This window comes from Petaurus breviceps, unplaced genomic scaffold, assembly GCF_028583685.1.
Source record: "Petaurus breviceps papuanus isolate PSGF00001 unplaced genomic scaffold, PetGlider_PUasm1.0 151, whole genome shotgun sequence".
Taxonomy (NCBI): domain Eukaryota; kingdom Metazoa; phylum Chordata; class Mammalia; order Diprotodontia; family Petauridae; genus Petaurus; species Petaurus breviceps.
This window is the reverse complement of record NW_027185712.1, coordinates 19,577,554-19,604,500: the sequence shown is the minus strand read 5'-3', so window position 1 is coordinate 19,604,500 and position 26,947 is coordinate 19,577,554. Positions and strand designations below refer to the sequence as shown.

Here is a 26,947-nt window from a genome sequence, read left to right as displayed (position 1 = left end):
GTGTCTGAGGTCAGATTTGAACTCAGGCCCTCCTGACTCCAGTGCCCGATGCTCTATTCCCTGTACTACCTAGCTGCCCCATAAAGTTGCTTCTACAGAACAAGGTTTACCAAGACAAGATAGTTTTGGACTAGCCTGGTGATTTTATTGTTATAATGAACTCTTGATAAGGAAATTCCCTCCAGGGATGTAGATTGGCAACTACTCTGCTAATTATAGTCTTAAATAGTTGTTAAGGGCACTGAGTGGTTAAATGGCTTGTCTAAAGTCAGAAATGGGACTCAATCTCAGGTCTTCCTTCAGTTCACTAAACTACCATAGGGTGTCTTTCATATTGTACTGAATGAGCCCAAATCCAGAGAAGTAGTGAGTATCCTACCCTAACTGCAGGATATTATGTAGAATGATTTTCCTGTAGGATCCCTGTCTACCAGCTCTCTTATCTCAGATTTTGTCCTGATAGTTTCTTTTAAACCAATATAACTGTTCCTCTCCAAGCAGGCTGCTGTTAGAGACTCTATGTAGGATATGTAGGAGGGTAGGAGGGGTGTTCTTCCTATTGCCTGATCCCAGCTTCCAGTTTTCAAAGAGAAACCGGGGGGGGGGTGAAGAAAGAGGGGAATGCAGGAATGACATCCAGTTGGCTGTTGGCTTCCCAGACTCCCTCACCAAGGCAGTACTTGCTCAACTCTTGGTTTTGACCTGACAGTATTTCATTGCTTTCATCATTGAAGAAAGGAGTGTTTCAAAGTCATTTCAAACGAGGATCTGAATTCAAATAACTCAAAGTCTAAATTCAGAGGGGCCACAGAGAAACATCATCTCCTCTCCACACTCCCCTTGTCAGTGAGCTGACAGGTTGATTACAGCACAGCTCAGTCTTAAGACTGTAACATTATGCTCAAGACCCTTATACAACACTCAATAAATCTGCTGGAACTAAATAAATAATGAATTTATTTAAGTCCATGTACAAATGAAATCCAATACAGCTATTACAAAGCATTTTTTTTTTTGCAAAAAAATATCCATACAGTGATGTGAGCTACTTTGTTACACTAGGATTTTATTGGAAGAATACTGTCCAAAACACTTAGTGGCACACACACATTCACAGAGATTCCATGCAAGCGGAATGTTATAAAGGGCAGCTCTGGCTCTCTGTAGCCTCCCTCCTCCTGCAGAGTGGCTTTTTGCCTCGATAGTTTCGATAGCTAAGACAAAAAGCACGTTTGGGGATTGAATGAGCCAGATAATTCCCTCACTTCTCCACTTCCCTTTCTATGTGACTCGATTATGACCTCAGATTGTGGAAGGGGAAACCAATCATTTTTCATATTGGACACAATTGTAAAAACCTATGACATGGGAACACAATAGGAATAAGTGCCTAGAAGAAAGCAGGGGCTTACTTTGCTCCCAAAACCAAACTTCTATTTACAAAAAGCCAAAATTCTCATTTACAACTTGGTCTCTATAATTGAGTCAATGGTATAGAACTTGTTCCCTCTATCATTAATCTACTTTAGAATTCAGTTTTTCTTTGAGAGCAGCATAATGGGAAAGATATAACTTTATCCATAAATATGGAGTCATGTGTGTATGTATATATATATTAATTTTTCTTTTTTATATAAATGTATATATACAGATAGATATGCTCTCTATATAGCAAGTGCATATATACTGTGTGCATATCTATATATCTATAATCATACATTGACATAGATATATATGGACTGTATATATGAGGAAAAGCTTGCTTTAAAAGTAGTGTATAATATTATAAAGACACATGTTTTATTATGACATCTGAAAAAATCCAATGAAATGTTGCTTATTGTTATACCAGTACAATGTTAAGAAAGCAAATACACTGTCAGATATACAAATTCACAAATTACAAAAAAAATACCCCAAACAAACCCACACATATCTCTTACCTTTCCACTAGTTCCTCCACACTTCCCCACCCTAACCAGAAACACGAGTCTCAATTGCTTACCTTACACTGTGGAACACTAAAATTCATTCAAGGTGCTGCCCAGCTCTTGGGTAGCACATCCCAAATGTTTAATCTTTTTTCTAACTGAAAAGGGTGACTTACCTGTTAAGAAGATAGCTTTGGTGGGGACATGGGAGTTAAAAATGTCCATTTTCTCAATTCAGAGAGCAGTTGTGTCATAGTTACCAATACTTCCAATTAATATGCCATTCTCCACTCTTTACATGACCGACTTACAATAAAACCCATACACTATCCTTCCAATGTGGGACATGCCCATTTTAGAGATCAGAAAACCAAGGCACAAAGAAATGGAGCTCAAGGTCCTAGAACTAGGACCAGAATCCTGCTTTCAACGCACCGATCCTACCACCCCCTTCTGCTTCCTTCCACCTCCAAAACCACCCACTTCTCCACTATGATTCCACTTTGTTGCTGGCTGTGCCCCAAATAAAGAGGACTCCTTTCCTTAGTGTGCTTGAGGGGTATCATTGCTATAATGAAATGGTAGCAATTAACTATGTTTATCTTTCTTCATGCTTTCCTTTTTTCTCTCAGATCTAACATTCCTTTGAGTTGCTGAGTTAGGAAGCTGGAAAGGGACTTCAAGGATAACTTAGAATAACCTTTCTACAGATGAGGAAACTGAGCCCAGAGGGGTCATGATAACACCACCAGCTTGTGGCAAGAACTAGCATTAGGGATGATGTCCCATCAGTGTCTCTCTGGTTCACTGCTCTTTCTGCTAGGTCATATGACTCACATAGCTGGGTCTCAGGCAGAAAGACACCTAAGTCTCCTTTCCCAGGAACAGCAACAATACTCAGGCCAACAGCAAACACTGGCGCCATGCTACTTACTGCCCTTCCCTCACTATGTTCCGTGCTTCACACCACATATTAAAAGGAAACACCCACAACTTTGCAGACCATGAAAAAGCTGTTAGTCAAACCACCATTGTGACCTAATAATGAATAAATTATTTTAAAGGTTACAACGCATTACATTCACTCTGGACACACACGACTTATGCTCACAGGTTAGCTACCAATCGTCATCTGACAACTTCCCAGAAAATGGTTGGAAGCACCAATAGAAATAACCAACAAAGTTGTGAGAAAAATATCTTAAGATCATCTGAGTAGAGATTATTATTACTATTTTTTTTTTACCAAAAAGAAGGCCTCATCTTGGAATTATAAACATAAGCAGTTATAAATTTATCTTTCTACAAATATATATATACGGTTTTTATGGAGTACATCAAACAGCATTCTAACTGAGAGGTGACAGCGGCCTCAAACGCATTCATTAAAAACATTATGAGACTACAGTATTTTTTTTAAAGACCTCTCTGTAGAGCATCATGGCACAACTTTGTAGCTGCACCCACACCTGAGAACTAGAGCTAAATATTTAATAGAAAAGAAAATAATATTCTTTATGCAAATCTGTAAGGTGGGGTTGTTTTAAGTGAAAAGCAATGATAAATTCAGCACATTTTCTGTTTTTGCATGGATATGCCAACATTTGATTCAGAAGGAAAGATGACCCCAAATGCTATAATTAGTAAACAGATGAATACACTCTCCCCTTTCCCTTCTGACCCAGTCCCTGAAGCCCCTTTCCTTTCTCCAGTCCTAAACTCCATTACTGGGACATAGTTCGCTGGCATTGCCTCCTGACTGAAGCTCAGCTCCTGCCTCAGGACTGGTGATAGTGATGATAGTGGTGATGGTGGTGATGCTCGTGGTGGTGGTGATGCTCATGTCTCTGAATGACGGGAATGACGTAGCCCTCGTTGGTTAAGACCGGGGGTAAATCCCGGATCACCTCATGCTCCAAGACAGCAGGCTGGGAGTGAGTGGCTTTCAGTGGGGAGTGGGCGTCCTTGGCCTTCTGCCGGTACTTCTTGTGAGGGTGTGGTTGTTGCTGGAGGTGGTACATGTCCTGCACTGCTGGGGAGGGCGTGGCTGGCAGATAGTAGTTAAATGCTTTCCCTGGCTTCCCACTCCCGTTGCCACCTGTCATGGCAGGCATTTTGCCAGAACCCTTGGGCGACTTCAGGAACTGCTTCTCTTGGCCTTTTAACCTTTGTTGCATCTCCAAGACCCTCTGGCTGGGTTCAGTGGCCGGGACAGAATAATCGGGGAGTACCTGCGACCTCCGGTGATGTACCATGTGGGCCTCGGACTCCTGGGAACGGGACCTGTTTTGGGAATGGGAGGGTCTGCTGTGGTGTTCTTGTTTGGGTTGTGCTGGAGGGGAACCTGCAAACAGAAAGGGATAGAGGGTTAGGGCCTTTTTCCTAAGCCCCCTCTATATGGGAGTATGAAAATACATATAGCCAGGGCTTAATACAGTGCTTGGCACATATAGGTGCTTAATAAATGTTTACTGATTGATGGTCATCCTATCTTATCTGCTTCAAATGCATTCATAGATTTCAAGTTGGAAGAGCACTCAGAGACCACTTAGCCCAAATCTCTCATTTTTTAGGCAATAGGAGGCACTTTGGATAGAACATTGGACCTGGAGTCAGGAAGACCCAGTTTCAAATCCTGCCTTAGAAATTATTAACTGGGTGACCCTGGACAATTCACTTAACCTGTTTACATTGGCATCCCCCCTCTGTAAAGTGGGGATAATAATAGCACCTACTCCCAGGGTTAGATACTGGCTAAGGATAAAATAATATTTGAGAAGTACTTTGTAAACCTTAAAGCGCTATATAAATGCTGGCTATTATTACTCAGATTAGGAAACTGAGGTCCAGTGATGTTGAATGCTTTTAGTGGGTTCTCTGACTCCAAATGCAGCATTCCCCTGCACCATGACTGACATTGTATCAAAGGTAAATTTTCAAAAGCCTGGAATTGACTCTCTAGATACATAAGCCATGAAAAAGCCCAAGAAAAATTGCCTGAAAATGGCTTTGAGTATCTGTGTCTGCCATTAAAAGTTTCAAATACAGTTTGTATCTTGAGTAATATAGAGAAGAATCCTTTCAAGTCAGACAATTTGATATTAGGCAAATTAAGTTTATCCATTTTTATGAATTCCCTTTAAACCTCCTTATTTTGTTTTTATTTTTTTTTCTCTGAACCTCTGAACTTAATATAGAAAACTCCTAGTGAAGAATTCCCCTCCATCAATGCCAATCTACAATTTATAGCATTAGAAAGTTTCCTGGCAGTGCTAAAGGTTAAGTGACTGACCCAGGATCACTTAGGCAGTGGTAGCAAAGACAGTCTTGAATCTAGAGTATCCTGCCTGTAGGTTGTTCCTCTACACTTCCCCCCTCCCCTATGCTGCCTCTTGAATGTCCTTCAAACATCTTAAATAAATGCCAATTTAAAATGATTTGCTACAATTTTACAAAACAAGTATCATTCCTTTCTAAAGTGTTCATTTGGTGTTTTCCCCCCTCTATGCACAAACCCCACTGTTGATGGAAGAGGTATCCAATAGGAAATACCCCTTGAGTAATGCATTCATCTGACCTATTGTTAGGAAAACAGGATAGATCAGTTAAACTGTTGGTACTTCCCAAAGAGGGGGAAAAACTTCCAAGTTTAGTTTGGATTTAGAAGTCATTAGGTGCTTTGGATTTTATGCCTCAATGTTTTGCTAATTCCCTGGGTCAGAATATTTCAAGAACATTTCTGCAGTAGTGTTTCCACTCCATGCTATTTAGATTAAAACTATCCCCTTCTGCTTTTTCCCCTTTTGCTTTTCTTACCTCTTTAGAGACTAACAAAATACAGCAGAAAAGACTGGGAAGAACAAAGCAGGAAGCCTTTTGCTAGAAGCTCCCTTTCAACATGTTGGAATAGAACATACTGGTTCAAGAAACAGGTCATGATGAAAATGTTTTGTAACACAAGGTCAGGTTGTATATGTACAAATGACCATCCACAACTGTATGTCTTTGTTTTTTTCTACCCTAAATGTTCACTTGACTTATACAATGATAATAATGATGCCTGGCATTTACAGAGCATTCATTATGCCCACTCTACAGATGAGGGGACTGAGACCGAAGAGGGTTACATAGGGCCACACAGCTAGCATCTAAGACAGGATTTGAACTCAGCAGGATTTTAACATAGTCTTCCTAATGCCAAGCCTACCATGCTATCCACTGCACCCATAGTGGTCCATGTTGCAGCTAGCTATCTATGTATACAGGGCTCCAATAAACAACAGAATCCTCTACTTCTCCTCAAAAGAATGACTAAGCAGTATAATTTCTTTATCAACTGGAGTGTATTGACTGGTGCTTAGTTACCCATCACTATAGATGATCTTTACAATGGCTGATTGACCATTTTTTTTTGCCTGCTGTACAGGGGATTCTTGTTCAGTACCAAGTGTATTTAGACGCCTCTGAGGTCCCTTTTAGACTGAGTTTCTGTGATAATTTGTTGACATAAAAATCTGGGAAAATCTAGAAATCCAATGGCATCTTTCTTCCACCTATTGATAATATTATTATTTGCCATAGAGAACAACAGGTTGCCTTATGAGATGGAAGGATGCCACTGACATTTTCCCACAGAGTACCCCGTGGAGAAATGTCCTGCTACACTCAGACTTATTGGTATGTGAATACATGCTTTATCATAGGTAGATAATTAGATAATAGGTAGATAGTTTTATATTACATGTAGTCATATGATCATGTGAAGGCAGCTAGATTTAGTGGATTTAATACTGGACCTCGAGTCAGGAAGACTTCAGGTCAAAACCAGCCTCAGACACTTACTGTCTGTGGGACTTTGGGTAAGTCACCTAACCTCTATTTGCCTTAATCCACCGGAAAAGGAAATTACAAACTATTCCAGTGTCTTTGGCAAAGGAAACCCCATGAAGAGTGTGGTCCAAGGGATCACAAAGAATTGGACACGGCTAGATGACTCAACAACAACAACAACGAAGTCGTAGGGAAGAGAGGCTGGAAAGATGCAGCTCTCCAAATTAGCTTACATCAGTTTTATAAACCTCATGTTCAATAAATAAGTGGGGCACGAGTTTCCCTGAACTCTGAAGAGTAATGACAAAGTCAGATTTTATTTTATAGGAGCTCTAGAAATCTTTATCCTGTTCAGCTTCTGGACCCCCCCCCCCCCAAAGAGGATTATCTGCATTTGAAGGTTCCTTGGGTCTGGTTTCGAGTATCTACCTGGCCCAAACTTTGAAGTGTAGTTCTCAATTCCTGCAAGGTCAAGGTAATGGTTCCTTCTCTCAGTATTTTCATCAACACAGTACTGCTCACGCACAGTGTAATGGTGGTGGTCATTGTTTGGCCTCCTGTGTGGGTAGGAAACGAGCAAGACATGAATATATTAGGTACGAGACAAAAACCACATTGAAGTAAAAACCTATCTACACACAATCCATAATCCCTACTTAAGTGTCTGTAAGAGGCTGCGTGATAAAGTAGAAGGAAGTTATTCTTGAACTCAAGAGGTCTACTTTGGAATGCCAGTTCCAATATTTATTATCTCTGTGACCATCTTCAATTCATTTAACCTTCTTGAGTTTTATCTGTCAGATTAGGATAACATTTGCACTACTAACCATGTAACTACTGGATGAGGAATAGAGAAGAAGCGTTTTCAAAAACTTAAGAGTGCTATATAAATGTAATTTATTATAATGATTGTTTTGTTTATACTTAAAAGGATAACAGAGGGCTAGTTGAGGTAGTAAGGCATTACAGTAATAGTAGCTTGCAGGAGATGGGTTAATTTTGAGAGTTAAAATGATTGGCCTAAGATCATTTAATTAGCAATTAGTAGAACTGGAAAAAAAAAACCCTGGGAAAAAAATGAACTAGAAAAAAAGAGCTGCAACCAAGTCCAGTGCTCTACAGGCAATGGACAAGCATTCATTAAGCCCTACTACATGCAAAGCACTGTGCTAGATGCTGTGGATACATAGACAGAAAAAGTGAAAACAGACCCTGCCCTCAAGAAGCTTTTATTCGAATAGGGGAAACAGTAGATATGTATAGAGGTATACATAAGGTACATACAACGTAAACACAAAAAACCTTACAGTGGAAGTTACTAACAAAATGAGGAAAGAGTTTCTGTAGAAGAGCATATGAGTTGAATCTTGAAGGAAATTGGGGAAGCCAGGAGGTAGAAATGAGGAGGAAGGCATTCCAGACATGGGAGACATCCAGAGCAAAGACACAGACATGGTAGATAGAATGTTATGTCTGAGGGATCACAAATAGGACAGTATGACTAGATCACAGAGTGTGTGAAAGGGGGTAATGTGTAAGAAAACTGGAGTGGTATGAAAGGGCTGCATTGCACTTTAAATGCCAAATAGAGCAATTCATATTTGATCCTAGAGTAATAAGGAGTCTCGTGAGTTTACTGAGGAGGGAGGTGACATCAGTAGACATTCGCTTTAGGAAGACAACTTTGGCAATTGAGAAAAGAATGGAATGGGGAAGAGAGAGGTGAGGCACATGGACAAATTAGGAAATTACTGTAAAAATCCAGGGAAGAGGTGATGAGGGTTTGAACTAGGGTGGTCATAGAGAGAAGGGAAGAAATACAAAAGATATTATAGAGCTAGAAATGACAGATTTGGCAATTGATTGGCTACGTGGGGTGAATGGGTATAAGGAGTCAAGGAGAATACTAAGATTGTGACCTCAGGTGACTGGAAAGATAGTGGTATTCTCAATAGTAACTGAGAAATGATGAAGAGGCATGGATAGGGGAGGGAGAGAGATAATGAGTTCTATTTTGAATATGCTAATTTTTGATCTGACTATGGGTTATCCAGTTTAAAATGTCTAATAGGCAGTTGGTAAAGTGAGAATGAAGCTCAAGAGAGAGACAAGACCTGGGTAAATAGACCTGGGACAAATAAATAAGTAACTGGATAAATAGAAGCTCAATTTCTTCAAGTTGACAACTGAATTTAAGGTAACTGATGAGATCATGAACTGAACAAATACAGAGAAAAAAGAGAAGAAGGCCACTGGAGGATCCCCTCACAGTAATCAGTGTGATGTGGATACAGACCCAGCAAAGGTGACTTAGAAGGCACAATCAGAAAGGTAGGAGAAGATCTAAGAGAGACTAGTATCATGAAAACCCAGGCAGGAAAGAGTACCCAGTGGAGAAGGAAGTCAATAGTGTCCAGTTCTGCAGAGAGGTGAAGAAGGATGAAGAAAAGGCCATTAGATTGGACAATTAAATTAAGAGCATTGGTAACTTTGGAGAGAGCAGTCAAAGTTGAATGAGGAGGTTGGAAACCACCAAACTTAGACAGCTTTCTTGTGTCAAGTTGAAAAGGAGAAGAGAGATACACGACAATATCTAGCAGAAATAGCAGCATCTACTGAATATTTTTTTTAAGGATGAGGGAGACTTTAAGTATGTTTAAAGGTAGTAGAGAGGGAACCAGTAGACAGGGAGAAAATGAAGATTAGAGAGAAGATATGATAGTGGAGTCAATCTACTAAAAAAAACACATGCAATACTGCCTATAATTGGGGATTTTATAATTTATAATTATATATATTATATATATAATTTATAAATTTATAATTTACAGGAAACAAATCCCACGATAAAATTGTAAACACTTTGTTATTTTGGGGAATATCATAGTGGATTGTTATAGCACATTTAAACACTTTGAATGAATGACACTTAAGAGAGAAAAAGCAAGGAGTAAGTGAATTATTTAAGGGAAGTATTTCGCATTTCTAAATATGTTTTGATCAATGGACACACATGCCTGCTCATTTAGAGTCATTCCAAAATGGAAGACTATCACTCTTTAAAAGAGACTGGTGCCATCATCCCCTCTACAGTGAACTTGCTAGAAAGCTTGTTTTTTGAAAGGTAGAGAAAAACCAATTGGGCAGGGATTTGTTTATTTGACTGAGCTTAAGTCAGAAACCATGTGTTCATAAGAAGAGTAGAGCCCCTGGTTCTTGCATATGAAGTATAATGAACAGCGGAGCAGGTCCTGAACTCTCAACATCTTTTTCTGGTGGGCATCATCTTTTTAGTGTTGGGGCTTCTCACTGGGTGTGACTTGACTAAAAATGGAAGCTTAGCCCTGTTGGCTATTATCTCCATGACCTTCTCCACTGAAGATGAAATCAAGGCACCTTCTGGTCAAAGGACTGAAAACTTTCCAGTCTTACCTGACGTGAGCAGATAGTCTCTTATCTGAAATCCTCATTTCTTCAGGGTGTTCTCCTTCGGTTTTACATCGAATAGCTTCTCGATCTAAATGACACATTTAAATAACAACTTTACAATGAAAAGTGACATTTGGCAGTCCACCAACACTCCCATATATTAGGCACACTTACCTGGATGTCCCTCCTTCCTCTTGTTGGAAGGTTCTGGGCTCACAGTCAGTTTCACCCGGAGTGTCTTACTGTTGGTGGAGGAATGGTTTACTGAAGCATCTACAACTTCATAAATGGTGTGCATCAAGCTGGACATGTCCTTGTGTAAGGATCAAAACAAGAGAACATCAATATCCAGAATTAATAAACATGATATTTCCAAAAATAAGCAACTAGGTGGGGCAGTGTGGGGCTTGTGATCAGAAGACTCATCTCTGTGAGTTCAAATCTGGCCTCAGACACCAATAGCTGAGTGACCCTGGGCAAGTCACTTAATTCTGTTTGCCTCAATTTCCTCAACTGTAAAATTAGTTGGAGAAAGAAATGGCAAACAACTCCAGTATCTTTGCTAAGAAAACCACAAATGGGATAATGAAGAGACAGACATGACTGAAATGATTCAACAACATGTATCTCCAACGAGCTTAATGTTAATCAAGCAATAAATTCATGTACACACTCTCCACTTTGTTTTTCATTTTCAGTTCATTGAAACAGTTCTGACAGAACTCTAGCATCCTCTACCTAGTAGTAAGGGATAGAATTTCATCTTTTTTTGTAGCCTTGAGTTTAGTTCTAACAACTCCAGAGTAAAGGGAAGTATTCTCATTGCTGTTGAAATGACATATCTCTTAATGACTGAAATTTCAAACAGATTTTGGTCTCAACGCAAGTTTGTTTTTCTCTTATTCTTAGCCCAAACCAAGTTCTAGATGCCTAGTTCATTTAGAAGGCTGGGGATGTCACTTTAAAGTGCCTTAGCCATCTGAAGCTGGGGAAAAAAGATTGAAGGACCTTCAACACATGCCATTGAACTGACTATGGGCACTTGCAGGGTCCTGCCAATGGAATCACTGTTGTCTGAGGAGAGTATAGAGCAGTGCATCCATCATCAGAGGAGGCCCTGGTGTGGGCTGATGAACAGAAGAGAAAGAGAAGAAAGTTGACTAAGGCAGCTGTTGTGTTGGCATGTGTGTGGGATGTCTTTTGACTGTACCAAGGGCAGCTAGGTGACTCAGTGAATACAGTGGTTTCAGGGAGACCTAATTTCAAATCTGGCCTAGAAACTTAGCTATGTGACCATGGGTAGCTCACTTAACCTCTATTTGCCTCAGTTTTCTGCAAAATGGGAGTGATAATAGCATCTGCCTTTCAGGGTTGTTGTGGGGATCAAATGAAATAATAATTGTAAATCGCTCAGTGTGTTGCCTGGCACATAGCAGATGCTGTTGCATATCCAAATCTTGGTTGATTCTGGCCAGTCCCTGTATACAAGGTTACATAGTCTGTCCTTCCAAGTGGCCAGTCTATTTTCCAGGTAAAAACAAATATTACCTCTTTGGTTACTTTTCCACTGTTGTCAAAGTCATACAGGGTAAATGTCCATTCTTGACGATTGTCATCTTCCACTGAGACATCGCACTGAAGTTCCTGAAAACAAGGATTTCTTTTTTACCAAAACCCCCAAATCCTCAATAGAATATGTGACATCTTTGCCATATGTAGTAAAAAATGGGAGAATGTTTCTGTTCCAGTTTTATAGAACATAATGGGAGGGAGGAGGAAGTTAACAATTTCTCCCATTTATTTTACAATATGCATACTCTTACATGCTTTCTGTTGGCCTTTCTGATTTTGTTTAATTATAAGCAAATACCTAACTAAGCAGATATAATGTAGAAAAATCCAGATTTACAAAACAGACTAAAAGATTATTTGTTTCCTTGAGAGTAGTTTAATAAAATTATTCCATCTATGAAAATTCATTTGACATTAGGTGGCATAGTGGATAGATTGCCAGTTCTGGAGTCAAGAAGACTCATCTTTGTGAGTTCAAATCTAGCTTCAGACACTTATTAGATATGTGGCCCTGGGAAAGTCACTTCACCCTGTTTGCCTCAGTTTAGTTTCCTTATCTGTCACATAAGCTGAAGAAGGAAATGGCAAACCATTCTAGTATCTTTGCCAAGAAAACCCCAAATGGGGTCATTTAGAGTTGGACAGGACTTAAATGATTGAAGAACAACAACAAAAGACAAGAGTTGGGTCAAGAGAGTTTGGGTCATATCCTAGGCCTTCCACTTACTAGGTAACCTCAGTTTTCTCATCTGTAAAAAGAGGGTGTTAGATTAGATGGTGACTAAGATTTCTTCTGGGCTTTGATATTCTATGTTTTTTTCAGAAGATGTCTATTGCATGCAGTGAAGCATACTCATAAAGGTTTTATGTTAATCATTAATTTAATCATTTGTAGGAAATAATTTTCAAGGTCTGAAGGAAGGTCTCTAGTGCTTACAATTTAATCTTTATATTACTTTAAGTAAGAACTTTACATATCCCACAGAAAAATCTTTACTTCAGAGAAAATAGTGGACTAAATTCTTCTCCCTCCTCATTCTGGGTGGGAGCTAATATTTCAATTTATCAAGTGTGGAATGCAGAAAAGCCCCCTTTCTGACCTTCTCTTGGAGTTTCTGCTTTGGCTATGAAGATTCATGTGTCCTGATGTTATCACTGAGATCAACATTCCCAATTTGCAAATGGGAAAACTGAGGCCTTTAAGAAGATTAAGGAGTTAAGTCATAGTTTGGAGAATGGAGGAAGGGGGACTATGACTGAAACTCCTGCCCCTGGGTGCCACATTAATGTTCTCCCCAGAAGTCTATTGTGTACACTGTTGATAATGCCAAGAAAATGTGTTATCTGTCACATACTATAAAGTTAATAACTGAGCATCATTTTTTTTAAGTTTAGAAATAGAAGTGGAGGGAAGAAGGAAAAGCAACATCCTTTCATTCCTTTCTACTCCAACTATAGCTTACCTTGCAAAATAATAACTTTTTATTCCAATAATACCAAATATCTTACAATGGGCACTTTGTGCACAAGCCAAGGAATTCTTAATTGTTTGCTAAAGTTTACTTTATATCACTTCTGTAGTGCAAAATGTGCAAAGCCAAGCAAAATACTGAATTTTAAAAATATTTTAATGTGATGCAAAACAATTTTAGCCTTATTAGCAAAATTCCGTGGCAGGATCCTTTACCCTCTACAAACCTGCCAAATTTAAAGTCAATTCCACCACATTTTAACATACCGTAATTTGCTAGAGTATAAAAAAGAATTTCATTTCTAAAAAGTCAAATTGGAACCCAAATTTGAGGACCAATATATATTTTAAACACACTCAGGACCTGATGAACTAACGTATAGAGAAAGAGACATAGTACAAGTAAAACAGATAAAGACGCAACATACATCGATATTTAACCGCTTCTTCCCCATTCCTCGGTTTATGTCTTTATTTGAAATTTTTTCTCCATCTTCTAGATTAAAAGGTTGTACGTAGCCTTCACATCCCTCTACTTTCTCAGGAGGAAGGGCAACTGTGAGACCAAAAGAAAAACAGGTAAGAGGAGTATAGCATCTCTCAAGCTTAGTTACTAATTCAACTATGTGGAATATTCATAAAGGACACCGAGGGCCAAGGAAGGACCATCCTCACAATGATTTCAAGGGCGTAACTCCTGGTTGGACCACCATGTTCATGGTCAGGAGTCAGAAATATGAATCTGTGTTCTTGCTTTCTTAGTCTCCCTTACCCTAGTCCTAGGCCAGACTCTAGGCTAGGGAGGAGTAAGGTAAAGAAAGGGTTTCCTTCAGCCTCCTCTACCAAATAGCTTTGATTGATTCTTTTTACAAGATAATAAAGATCCTTTTGGGGAATAAATGGTTCTCTGCTAAACAGATGGTATACAGAAAGAATGGTCTCAGCCCATTAGTAGCGCCTTTCCATCAGCACCTAGGGAGATGCTTTTGTCTCTCATGGTTCCTCCTCCAGGGTGGTAGAGAATGGAGTTAGGGGCATAAAGAGAGAGTAGAAAAGGGAAACAAAATGGTAGATGGTCAAGGCAGTATTTACCAATTCACAAGAACACCATGAATGATCACAGAGCTTTTGGAACTTTCCGCCCACTCCTCACTTCTTCTATTTAGGGGTTATAGTTACTAACCCCTTCCAATTTAGGGTTCACTTTGAGAGACTCTAGAATAGAACACAAGGAGTGCTCTGGAGCATAGAGTGAGAAGTATGGGTTCAGATCCTGGCTCTACAGCTTACCAGCTGTGTGACCAGGCCAGTCATTTAACTTCACAAAGCTTCAGTTTCCTGCTTTGTAAAATGAGTTAATCATTCTTTAAAAAAAAGTTTCACTTTTGCATTTTTTTGGTACCACAATCATTTACCTCTGACCCATCTCATCCTAACAAGCAAAAAGCATGACTGACATAGTAAACACATTTGATAGTATATGTCCTATTATTCAACATCTGTAGTTTGCACCTTTACACTGGGAGGAGGAAAGTGTTGCTTCGGTCTACTTCACAGGGTTGTTATAAGGGTCAAATTAAAAAGAAAATTATGTAAAAGTGCCTTGTAACTATCAATTACTATATAAATGTAGATTACTGTTATTGTAATCACACATCATCCAAACTTATAAAAATCAAGAAAATTATTCTTAGACATTTCAGGCAAAATTTTGATTCTCTGACATTTCAGGTTTATGTGTATAAGCCTGCAAGATGTAGGGAAATAGTAAATGCTTAAAGCATGTTGTAAGCTGCTTTTGAAGAAGTAATTACTTGAAAAAGGTTGGCACTAAATGCTAGTTAGTTTAACATCTTTAAATTGCAAACACTCTATATTTTTAAGCAAGGCATCAGTCCCAATTCTGCTTAGATTTAAATGTAGGAATGCTGGTTATTTGGAAAGCTGATGAGGGTCTGCATCTCAGTCCAGATTTCCAAAAGGCTATTAACGCTTCCTCTAACTTTTGAATACACATGTGGATGTTTTTAAAGTACTGGACAGGAAAGTGGACTTGTGAGTTTTCTCCCGAGCTGCTGGAGCAAGATTATGTACTTACCCTCCAGGGGGCATTGGTCCTCCCGAAAATGTCCCTCTTTCAGTTCTCCATTCAGTAGCTCCTGCAGGGAGAACAAGGCCCAGCTGTAAGTGAATATGCAGGATTTCAGCTGCAGCCCCAGTGAAAACAAACAGTTACAGGCAGAAGCATTTCCTACATCTAGAGGTCTGAGATGTGAGATCTGGGAACAAGTCCCATCATATGAACTGAACATCTGCAAGGGTTATTGTGTTACACTGTCTGGGTCCAAAAAACTTAACAACTGCCAAATCCTTTATGCCTCATTCAAGTTTCAGATTTTCAGAAATCAAAATACCACACGTACTCTATTATATCGTCAGATTTCATTGTGACAGTCTTTATGACAAAAATAGGTTTGCTCAGTACATGATGGCTGACATGTCAAAGGAGGCAATTAGAGAAAACATTGGTGAAAATGACGCAAATGGCCTTCACTCATCTTTGCACCAAAATAAAGAGCCTTGCATTCTATCAGTCCCAGATTCTCCATGTTGGCCACACATTGATCTCTCATCTGATTACAATGACTCAATACATCTGAAGATCCATTGCTAAGAGGGAAGGGGGTGGAGACAGATGGGGAGACAGAGAGAGAGACAGAGACAGAAACAGAGACCAAGACAGACAGACACAGAGTCAGACACACACACACACACACACACAGAGTAAGTTTTGGTAGAAAGTTTGGCCCCCTTCCCATCTGTGACCCTGCTGATGACACTTTCTTCTGGAGTGGAATGTAAGGAACTTAAATGTCCTGCTCAGCAATGGAGTTGCCATGTGCAAATCCAGGGCCTGTGAATTTCTCAAGGAGAAATTTGCCTCTGAGTATGAGAAGATGAAAGGTGAGCCCTATTATGGATTTCCATGGGGTTTCTAAGAGTCAGAGAGTGAGGAAGCTGCTGCCTTACAGAGATCTCTAAATCACTTCTGGCAACAGATTTCTGGATCAGATATGGCTGTGGAGAAGACTTCAAATGCAGGTGAATGAAGTTAACCAAAAAGCAACATATAAATCTTATAATGACAAACAATAAATTCCCAAATGGGGAAAATTAATATAGGAAAATATCATTTTGAAAGCACTTTTAGAAATCCTTATGTAATAATTAAAAAACAATGTAAGAACCTTGCTCCACAATTAGCACAGGATTATTTTTCACCATCTTTCTGTTTTCATACAAAACCTAATGACTGTCACCATGTTCTCAATAATGGCAAAGTTATGCTCAGAAGCCTGACCCATGCCATGAAGTGGGGGTCCATCCTAAGGACAAATCCAGTAAGAGCATCCTTAAAAGTCGATGTGTGGGTGAGAAACTGATCTTTTTGTTCAAAGCCTTAGCTGAAGTTATCTCTACTGGAAGAATATTGGTCTCTGAAAATGTACCATCTCTCTCAGGTTATTTCGAAGTGAATAATTACTGCGCTTGCTTAACTGCTTCAGACATTGCTATCATAATTCCTACAGTTTTATTATTTCTTCCTGACAAAGAGCTTTATCCTGCGTAACTTGAGAAACCTCATAATCTCCCTTTCCGATCTTCTGTGTGGCTTACGTCCCAAAGCATCAGTGGCGTTCCGTAGAATGTGTCTTGGGCAGGAGGCCAGAAGGATTTACCCCAGTGAGGGCTTCTCAATTCTCCAGCTGCCTCCCTGTCGGGGTATTGCATCATGAAAATGGTTTTATCTCCAGCCAGATGCCCATAAACTGCACACTGCCCACAGATGGAGGTAAATAGCCAGGGATCTCTAGGTCCCTCCTGCGAGCAGCTGTCATTAATCAGGGTCCCCAGCAGGAGAGCGGCCAGGAATGTTCCCCAGCACCAGACAGGGCCCTTTCTAGTTGCCCTCTGCTGAGTCCACATGGATGTTTATGAAGGGCCAATAAACCAGAGCTGGAAGGGCTCCCTTCCTTGCCCCCCCCCCCCCCCCCCCCCCCCAGGCTTCAAACTCGAGGCCTTAATAAAATCAGCCCCCACAGTAAATTTTGAGTATGACTTGTTATTTAGTTAACTAGAAGTTACCATATTGATCCATCTCTTTAAAAAAAAAATGAGAGGGGTTGGGGTGGCAGAATGGGCAACCTTTTCAACTGAAAGGTTAAATTCCAGGAACCGTGCTGCTGCATTAAAGGAAGCACCGGCTTTGTGGGTTCCAGGCCAGCTATTGCCTAGTGTATTACCTCACCATATGGTTGGGGTGGCTCTGGGCCCTCACCTTCCAACGGCTAGCATTCTGTTTTGGAATGACAAGTATTTGTGTTTGCCGAAACTCAATGAGGGAGGCCCATCTCCCCCAGAAAGGCAGCCAGGGCTTCTAATAAAAGGAAGTGCCAATCTGCAAGGGTTTGGCAGCCCAGTTCAGCCCGGATGGAGGAGGGAGCCATCCAGCCTTTATGAGGGAAAGCTTGACTCTCTCCTCTCCCGTGTTATGTCTCATTAAAGACACACAAACCCCCAAAGGACACTGAAACGTTAATGAAATCCATCACCTTTGCAAATGACTGGTTGAGCCTTTGTTTATAGTGAAAGCCAGTTAGGGCTTTATTCTACAGTTACACACAGGGGCTGCACCACAAGGACAGAGAGAGGTCTCTGATCGGCCTGATAGGCACTTGGAAAACAAACAAAAGAATCAGCTGGCTGTTTGTTCCTGTTTTTGCAACATCACTGCCAAGCATCCTTCAGCCGGGCCTTTTACCAGCCTTTTAAGTGATATCGGATTACTCTGAGGTTTTCATTGCTAAGGACCCGGTGACATCAGCCAAATCTTCAGCTCTCTCAACCCACCCCCGCTGGTTGGGGGAACACTACAGATCTTTGTTTCAACCTTTTCCTCTCAAAGAAAACCAGGCAAACTTATCAGACTATCAGAAATTCCACCTTTGGGGACTTGCACATGTCAGTCAGCAGGACTTAAAAGGAAAGGCAGTAGACTCCACAAAAAGGTTGAAAATGCAAAGCTGCTTAAAAAAATAATTAGGTGGCTTTGTGATAAATGAAGAAAATAATTACAGGAGTAACATTTTCCTCTGGATGATGCAACAGCTGAAATTAAACTAAAAAGAAAGTCCCCCCCAACCTGTCCCCTTCTCCATCCAAGTGTGTAAACTGTGGTTTTACAAAAGTTTGGAGGAAGAAGATTTTAGACCTTCATATAAAATTCTAAGAGGCCCATTTCTCTCTCTCTCTCTCTCTCTCTCTCTCTCTCTCTCTGGACATTGATTTAGTACTCAAATGGTTACACTGCATATTACAGGCATCATCTCATGTGAGCCCAGAGGTGTGCAGGAGCCAGCATAAACCAGCTAGTGAGAGTCAATTGTTAAATTTTCAACATGAGCATTTACACCTCAGAATTTGGCAAACACTACAAATTAGGCCTTGATTTATTGTTCTGTTGATTGTCCAGACTTAGGAAAGTGATGGAGAAAATGTTAATAATGCAGATTAAACTTAAAAATATGTTATTCTGGGATAGCTAGGTGGCATGGTGGGTAGAGCAACAGCCCTGGGGTCAGGAGGACCTGAGTTCAAATTTGACTTTAGATGCTTACTAGGTATTTGACCTTGGGTAAATCACTTAATGATATTGGCCTTTTAAAAAAGTATATTATTCTTACACCACCACCTCCTGAAAGCCAGTTTTCAAACATTTACCAGCACATCCCTTTGTGAAGTCCATAAGCCAGTAGGGGGAGGGAGAGGGAGGAAGAGAGGGAGAGGGAGGGAGAGAGAGAGAGAGAGACAGAGAGAGAGAGAAAGGGAGAATGACTTTTCCAAGGTGACATGATTGCTAATATCAAAAGTACATGGGAACCATTCCAAGACCAACACCTTCAAGGAGTCTATATTTTAATTGAAGAAGATGTACTCTACCACCGTGGAAGTACCATTGCTCCAAGTGAAAATAAGGAAGAATAAAATGAGTTTTCCTTAAATGAATGAGAAACAAACTTTGGAATATTTTTTTTTTTTGCTTTTTGGAGGGCAATTGGGGTTAAGTGACTTGCCCAAGGTCACACTGCTAGTTTTTGTGTGTGTGTGTATGTGTGCGCGAGCGCGCGCGTGTGTGTGTGTGTGTATGTGTTAAGTGTCTGAGGCCACATCCAAACCCAGGCCCTCCTGACTCCAGGGCTGGTGCTCTGTTCACTGTGCCACCTAGCCGCCCCCATGTAATATTTTTTAAGTAATAGAAAAAAAGGTGTTTAATGTATAGCAGGTCTTGATCATCAGTCAAAGGAAAATGTGGAAGGTTAGATGTTTCATGTGACATCCTACTATTGTAAACGATATACATTCCTTACTTGGAGGTTCATTAGATTTTGGAGATATCACTATTGTACTATGTCAATGTAAGGTCAGCTAGAGGTCATTTATTAGCTCAAATTTAGCACTCAGGAAGAGTTCATCCAATGCCTTCAGATAAAAAAATGCAACCCCTTCTCACCAGTGTGAGGGATCTATCATTATATAAAGCCCTCCTATAAACATTTGGTGGAATCAAATTAACTTTGATAAGGGCAAAAAAGCAATTGTGATGAAAAATGGGATAAGATCTCCTGATAAGCCTTCTGAAATAATCTCTATAGTACCTGCTCCCCAACCCTCACCGTTGTTATTGTTCTAGGTCCCTTTTATGATAGTACATGATACCATTGTGTATGGGCTGACATAAATTTGGAATCAGTTCATTTCCGCAGGCAATAAAAGTACATGGACTTGAAATGTCATCCATTTTTCTTATTTTTAAGTATTATTTCCTTTCTTTCATTAACATTGCCTTGTCAACCTAACAAAGTAGCCAACTGAACTTCAAAAGGCTCTGATTTACCACACGAGCTCATAAGACTTAAAATATTTTGGCTAGAGTTACATATCTAATGAATTTAACTAGGGGTCATATCTAAACAAGTTTCTTACTTAACAAACAACCTCAACTGCCCAGAACACAGGCACCAGAAAGATGTTAAGAGTTTCCTTGGGTTATCTGATTGCATTTCATCAAAGGTTCAGATTCTAATGGATTTAAAAAAAAAAAGCAATGACTTTTCAAAGAAGTCAGCTTTTTTTTTTTTTCAAACAGCCTGAAGATGTTTTTGTGAAAAGTTTGTGTGTATGTGTTTATATATATATATATATGTATATATATATATGTATATATATAAAACCTAACCTGTTTGTGGCAAGGAACAACTGTACTCCTCATCTGTGACTCTGTATTTAGGTGAGGGGTGGTAAATCTCACTGTGAATGGATTATGGTCCAGAAATTTAAGTTTTGTTTGAAAAGCTCCTTTACAAGTAGATAGCCTGAACCTTGGAACCAGTCTTCTCCACTTGAACAATGTTATAAACAGTTTGCAAGTCAAACCACAAACACCTATTGAACCTTAATGCAGTTGAATTGTTATCCTAATAATAAGATGGGACCTCACCAATGCAGTGGTATAATGGATAGTGTCCTGGACCTGGAGTCAGGAAGACTCAAATTCAAGTCCTTCCTCTCATACTTACCAGCCCTATGACAATTAACAAGCCATTTGACTTTACAGGCAACTCCATAAGGCTATAAATTATAGACCATTTGTGATTTGCATTAGTGGAGAGAGAGTTTCCACACAGCCGTTCCAGCACCAAGGAAATCACATATCCCTGAGTATAATAATACAGAGTTTGTACTCCCAAACTGGAATGATGTCAGGAACTCATCTCGAGGACTCTAAAGAAGCACCTTTCCCCAAATTGCAAGAGTGGTTCTGCTGGGACTCAAGGCTCCCTTGGGAGGGTGGCTTTTGGTGGGAACCACACCAGTGGTAGGAAACTGGTAGGAAACAGGAACTTTGCCAACTGCTCAGATGTGGGGATTCTAGAAGTAGAGGGGAGAGGTTCTGGAAATGTATAGGTCTTTTGTGAACCAGGAGTTGCCTAAATGTACAGTTTTCATTTAAGCCATGTGGATTTTATAAACAGTTCGCCACTGGTCATGCTCTATTTTCAGCTGATTTGAGGGAGCCAATATTCTCGATTCTCAGTTCTAGGATCAATCTTTAATGATTGAAGATGAATTGGTTAAGATGTAGGATCCTTCAATCATTCCTCTGTAATATCACATAGAATGCAATTTCAGTTCTAAGGTCACATCATTCAAGAAATGTTCAATGTTGTCACAATATTGAGTATGTATAAATCACTTTATCACAACACAACATTAGACAACACAACACTGTTGAAATTTTAACATCTTTTTAAAAAAGTATTTATTTATTTGCTTTTTTGGAGGGGGAGGGCAGGGCAGTTGGGGGTTAAGTGACTTGCCCAAGGTCACAAGGCTAGTAAGTTTAAGTATCTGAGGCCAAATTTGAACTCAGGTCCTCCTGACTCCAGGGCTGGTGCTCTATTGGCTGCACCACCTAGCTGCCCCAAAATTTTTAACATCTTTTAACAATGGTAACTTTGGATGTAGAAAGAAGTTTTTCATACTTTGAAAAATTATCATAAACTAAGAAACAGTTTGGGAATTAAAAAAAAACAGGAAAGATGGTTTCTAGATTAACTGAAAGATAAGTAGATTTCAATCTATCAATGGACAAGCATTTATTAAGTGTCTGTGATATTCTAGTCACTGTTGAACTTTCATACTGGCCTGGCTGATGAAAGCTTATTGTTGTAGTTATTATTAATAGTAATAAGGAAAGGCAACAGGCGTGTAAAAAGAGTCAGCCTTGAAGCCAGAAAGACCTGGTTTCAGCTCCTGACTATGACACATACAGTCTATGTGACCTTGTGCAAGTTTTAACCTCTCTGTGCTATAATGCAGAGAAAGTGACCATCTGCACTGGTAGTAAGAGTATCTTTATCTGGAGTTTCCCTACCAGGGGTGGGGAACCTGTGGCCTTAAGGCCATGTGTAGCCTTCTAGGCCCTTGGGTATGGCTTTTTGACTGAGTCTAAGTTTTACAGAACAAATCCTTTTATTAAAGGGATTTGTTCTGTGAAGTTTGGATTCAGTCAAAGGGCAGTACTTGAGGACCTAGAGGGCCACATGTGGCCTCAAGACTTCAGGTTCTCCCCCTTTGACAAGTCTAGCCTCTCTCTATTCCTAATAATAATAATAAAAGAGTAAATATTTACATTTATGACTAAAAATTTAATGCTATGTTGAATAGATTTGCTCTGTAAACTTGCTATGTGTTTGCTGTTAAGAAAAATAAGAAAATATAAATTTATTGTTTTAGTTAGGTAAAACAATTTAAATGTCTTTTTTTTTGGAGGGGAGTGATGGTTTCCCTAAAACTGTCAAAATATCATCACTGTACCCATGATCAATTACTGAACTGGAGATGTTTTACTGCCACTGACTTCAAAAGAATCTGCTTCAAATGTTTTTGCAAATAAAACAAACAAACCATTGTTCCATTTCTAATGTGCTGTAGATGCAAAATTAATCTTGAGGGAAAAAAGGGGGCCAGAAAGAATTAGTGCTTTTAAAATGCACATTCTGTTCCTTCTAAAAATTACATCTGAGTCTATCTCTAGGTTGTGAAGAAAACGTATTGAGGTTATATGACAAACGACTAGAATGTCCTTTTTTGTTGTTGAAAACAAGTAAATCTAGTCCTGAATAGCTATTTAAATTGTGATTTAAAGGAAACCCAACCTAGTTCCAATAAATCTGCCCCTCTCCTGATCGAAGGCTGTTTTTGTTCAATATAAGGGGCCAAGAACTTTAATTACAATTTATTAAATCGTCTGTAGATCATTTACATCTGGCTGGGTTGGCCACACTAAAACAGATGTGTTGCAGTGGCTCAGACTCCAACAGCTATTTCCTAAGTACTAAGATCTCTGGGTCTCCAAGGGCTCCAGGCACCGGTAACTATTGAGAGACACAGCCGTTTTTTCCCATTGGCTGGCTTTCCCCTTTTCATGATCAAAGCCAGACTGACTCTGGAAACTGTCCCTGTTTAAAAAAAAATGCTTGGATGATCAAAGTTCGGTCTTTCACATTATTCTCAGCATGTTAGCAGTTCTCATGCAGGCAAAGTGCTATCATTCCTATATTTACCACCTCCCACAGCACAAAGAACTCAGCTATCTTCTCCTCAGGCTTCCAATAAAAGAACATTGGGAGTGGGGGTGGGGTTAGAGTGGGGTGGGGGGAGGGAGGGTGAGGAGATTTAAACTGTGTCCAGTGTTACTCTAATTCACATTTATAGCAGATTTGGGCTAAGTACAAACCATTGTTTCCTGGATCCTTGTACCAAGGCTTAATTCTTTACATATTCTGACTCAAGTTTGCAATATAAATTACATTTCCCAATAACAGCTAACAATTGCTGCCTTTATAACTAGAAAAAAAGACCCTTATAATAAAAGCTATATTCCACACAGAATGAAACTGTTCCAGTCCTTTTAACAGGAAACCATCCCAGAGGAGTTCTGTGGATTTTTACACTGATGTTTGAATCAGTTTGAGGGGAGGGGGCAGGAATCAACAATACTCAAAGATCCTATGTCTGATGAATTAAAACACTGAAAATAAAAATCCAATGTCTTATTCAAGGCTCTTTCCAGGCTTTAGGCAATCAGAAACTCTAGTTTGGCTATAGCATTTAAACAAAAAATTCAGTTTAATGAGTTTAATGCATGTTATTGTAAAGAAGTGGACAATGGTGGGATGGAGATAACTATTTCCTGACCAGGGAAGTTTCTTCTAAGAGGGGAGGAGGAGAGGCCGCCAAGCCTGGAGAGGTTAGCACCTCTTGCTCTTTATTTTCCTCTCCTTTCAGGCATCTTGCTTAGTGCTTTGTAGTATAGAACTGACTGTTTGGCACCAGAAGACTCTTCCCTTGTAAAGGCTGTTTACTATTACTGAGACAATAGTGACCTTTGACACTGAAGTGTGACCCTACAGGATCTCCTGTTTACAAGGAGCCTCTGAAAGAGTTTCAAAGTAAATATTTTCCAAGTGCTCTACTGAGCAGGGGCCATTAGGATGCCTTACCTCATTTTAAATAAGATTAGAGAAGTCCCAAATCTCCCACATAGCATGTGGGTATTGGCTGAGCTATTAATAGGTACAAATTATTATTAAATACTTATGTTGTGCTAATCCTAGTGATTCTGGGGCACACTTTCTGATTGTCTGGAGAATAGCTTAATCTCTCATGGGGCTACGATTCATTTTCTACTCATAATTGGCAGCTTTCATCAATGTGCAGGCTCCTAGGTGGCCAAGTTACCAGATTCTGCATGGTTCTTTCCCAGCATCATTTTTTCCAATCTGATTTTCCTTGGCATCATTTTGTTATTTTTATAAAGAAGGTGAGGTTACCTTCCATCTATCCTGTGTATTTATTGTATGAACTCAGTTATTTATATATTGTTTCCCTAGTTAGAATGTAAGTTCTTTGAGGCCAGGGATTATTTTTACCTGCCTCGGTATACCCATGCCTTAGTACAGTTCTTGGCTCATAGCACTTAATAAATGCTTATTTATTAACTAAATGACTGCTCCCCAGGATAAGGTGGGATAACCTTTACAAAGTAAATGCATTCTCAGGATGCCAGGCACTGGTCATTTTGGATCCTAGGGTGACTAAGAATCTCTAATCAATCCCTCCCCCACACTTAAGAAAAGTGCAAACAATACAGATTTCTCACTCCACAGGGTTCTGGGCACAAGGCTGATTGTCCCCTGAGAGGATCAGAATCCCGGCTGCTCTCTTGAGGGTCTGAGACCCAGGGATCATCAATTGAACATCAATTCAAATGTTGGCATTTTACAAATAATGGTAAAGTTAATGATGAAAGAGAGACTAACTTGATTTAATTAATGTACTTCTGGCTCTAGATATCCAGCCATAGTTGTCTTATAACAAAGCCAGACAACAGCCTCCATAATTTACAGAGGATTTTGTAAAGCAACTCTAACCTGACTCCTGACACATGTGGAGTCATAGTACTAAGGCCAAGATACTGCCAACTCCAATCTTCAAGGTCTTGAAAGGAAAGTAGACATAAGAGAGGGAAATCTGGAGCCAGGCAAAGAAGAAGCTGACTGATTCAAGAAGTCACTCAGGAGTCAGAATGAAGGTCTTCAAAAGTCATTCTCTAATACATGAAGGGGTCAAAAGAATTGTAAACTGGTAACAATCACATAAAAATGCTCCAAATTCACAGGAATAAATGTGAATCAAAATAACTCTAAGGTTTCATCTTACACCTGATCATTTGTCAAAGATAAGAACAGTCATTGCTGGATGGATAGTGGGAAAAAAGCATACTAATGCATTGTTAGCATATCTGTGAATTGGTCCAAACATTCTGAAAAGCAACTGTACTTAGGCTAAGAAAGTGACTAAATGTCCACACTCTTTGATCCAGAGATTCCATTGTTGGGCATATACCCAAGAAGGTCAGTGATAAGAAGAAAGGACCCAGAACACCAAATATTTATAGCAAAACTTTTTGAAGAAGCAAAGAACTGGAAACATAGCAGATAGGTACCCAATGACTGGGGAATGAAAATACAAGCTATGGTGTATAAATGAAATAGAATATTATCGTGCTATGATAAGCAGCAAATATAAACACAGAAGCATGTGGAAGGAAGACTTGGATGAACTGCTTCAAAGTAAAGTAAGTAGAACCAGGAAAACAATACACCAGATAACTACAACAATGTAAATAAGCAAAAATAAAGTAAACAAACAGACAAAATTAAAACTGAATGCTGTGAAAGTATAATGACCGAGTCATATTTTTTATTTGCTTGGTTTTTTTTCCCAGTTGTATCTGACTCTTTGTGAGGTGGTTTTGGGGTTTTCTTGGCAAAGATACTGGAGTGGTTTGCCATTTCCCTCTCCAGCTCATTTTCCAGATGAGGTAACTGAGGCAAACAGGATGAAATGACTTGCCCAGGGTCATCCAGTTATTAAGTGTCTAAGGCTGGATTTGAACTCAGGAAGGGAAGTCTTCTTGACTGACTTCAGGCCCAGTGCTCTATTCACTGAACCACCTAGCTACTTAATGACAAAGACCAAGCCTGGCCTTTAAGAAGAGATATGAGAAGGTAGCTAGCCCCCTCCCCTCTTTTTTTTTTTTTGTAGAAGTGGAAGACTATAATTGTGGAACAAGGCGTATAATTTCTCATTTAAAACATTTTTTGGCTTAGTTTTTCTAAACTATTCTTCTCTTTCTAATTTTTTTGTAACTCTCTGGGAAGTGTAGGGTATATACATTGGGAAACATAGATGATGTAAAAACAAACTATATAAATAAAATTTCTTAAAAAAAAAAAGTCATAAAGGTCTGTTGCCTCCCAATCTGCTGTTATTGTTCCTTCCACTTTCCCTGCTTTTTGTCTTTGTGCTAAAAGAGACATGCATATGGTCAGATCCTTAGTTAAGGGGTAGTGTGTGCCTCTGTTTGTTGTTGTTGTTGGTGGTGGTGGTGGTGGTGTGTGTGTGTAGAGTGGCAGTGGAAATGAAAATGCTCCTAAAAATTACCAAGTATCTTGAGGCCAAATAAATAGTGGCATGAAATCTTTGATAAATTGGAGTAGAGAAGCATATAAACCAAGATTTGATT

At 39.5% G+C, this 26,947-nt stretch overlaps 1 protein-coding gene across 2 annotated transcripts in view; it reads right to left on the bottom strand.

Annotated features, from left to right (window-relative positions):
• Positions 1-940: 940 nt before the first annotated feature.
• The window catches only part of NKD2 (NKD inhibitor of WNT signaling pathway 2), a 108,065-nt gene continuing 82,058 nt past the window's right edge, over positions 941-26,947 (bottom strand). For both annotated transcript variants that reach the window (XM_069076330.1, XM_069076338.1), the window contains exons 4-10: positions 15,332-15,392; positions 13,662-13,789; positions 11,739-11,834; positions 10,365-10,503; positions 10,194-10,278; positions 7,191-7,318; positions 941-4,275 (exon numbers count right to left, since the gene is read on the bottom strand). In XM_069076330.1, the coding sequence (XP_068932431.1) occupies positions 3,710-4,275; positions 7,191-7,318; positions 10,194-10,278; positions 10,365-10,503; positions 11,739-11,834; positions 13,662-13,789; positions 15,332-15,392 (1,203 nt within the window). In that variant the 3' untranslated portion in view covers positions 941-3,709. The remainder of the gene's footprint in view (positions 4,276-7,190; positions 7,319-10,193; positions 10,279-10,364; positions 10,504-11,738; positions 11,835-13,661; positions 13,790-15,331; positions 15,393-26,947) is intronic.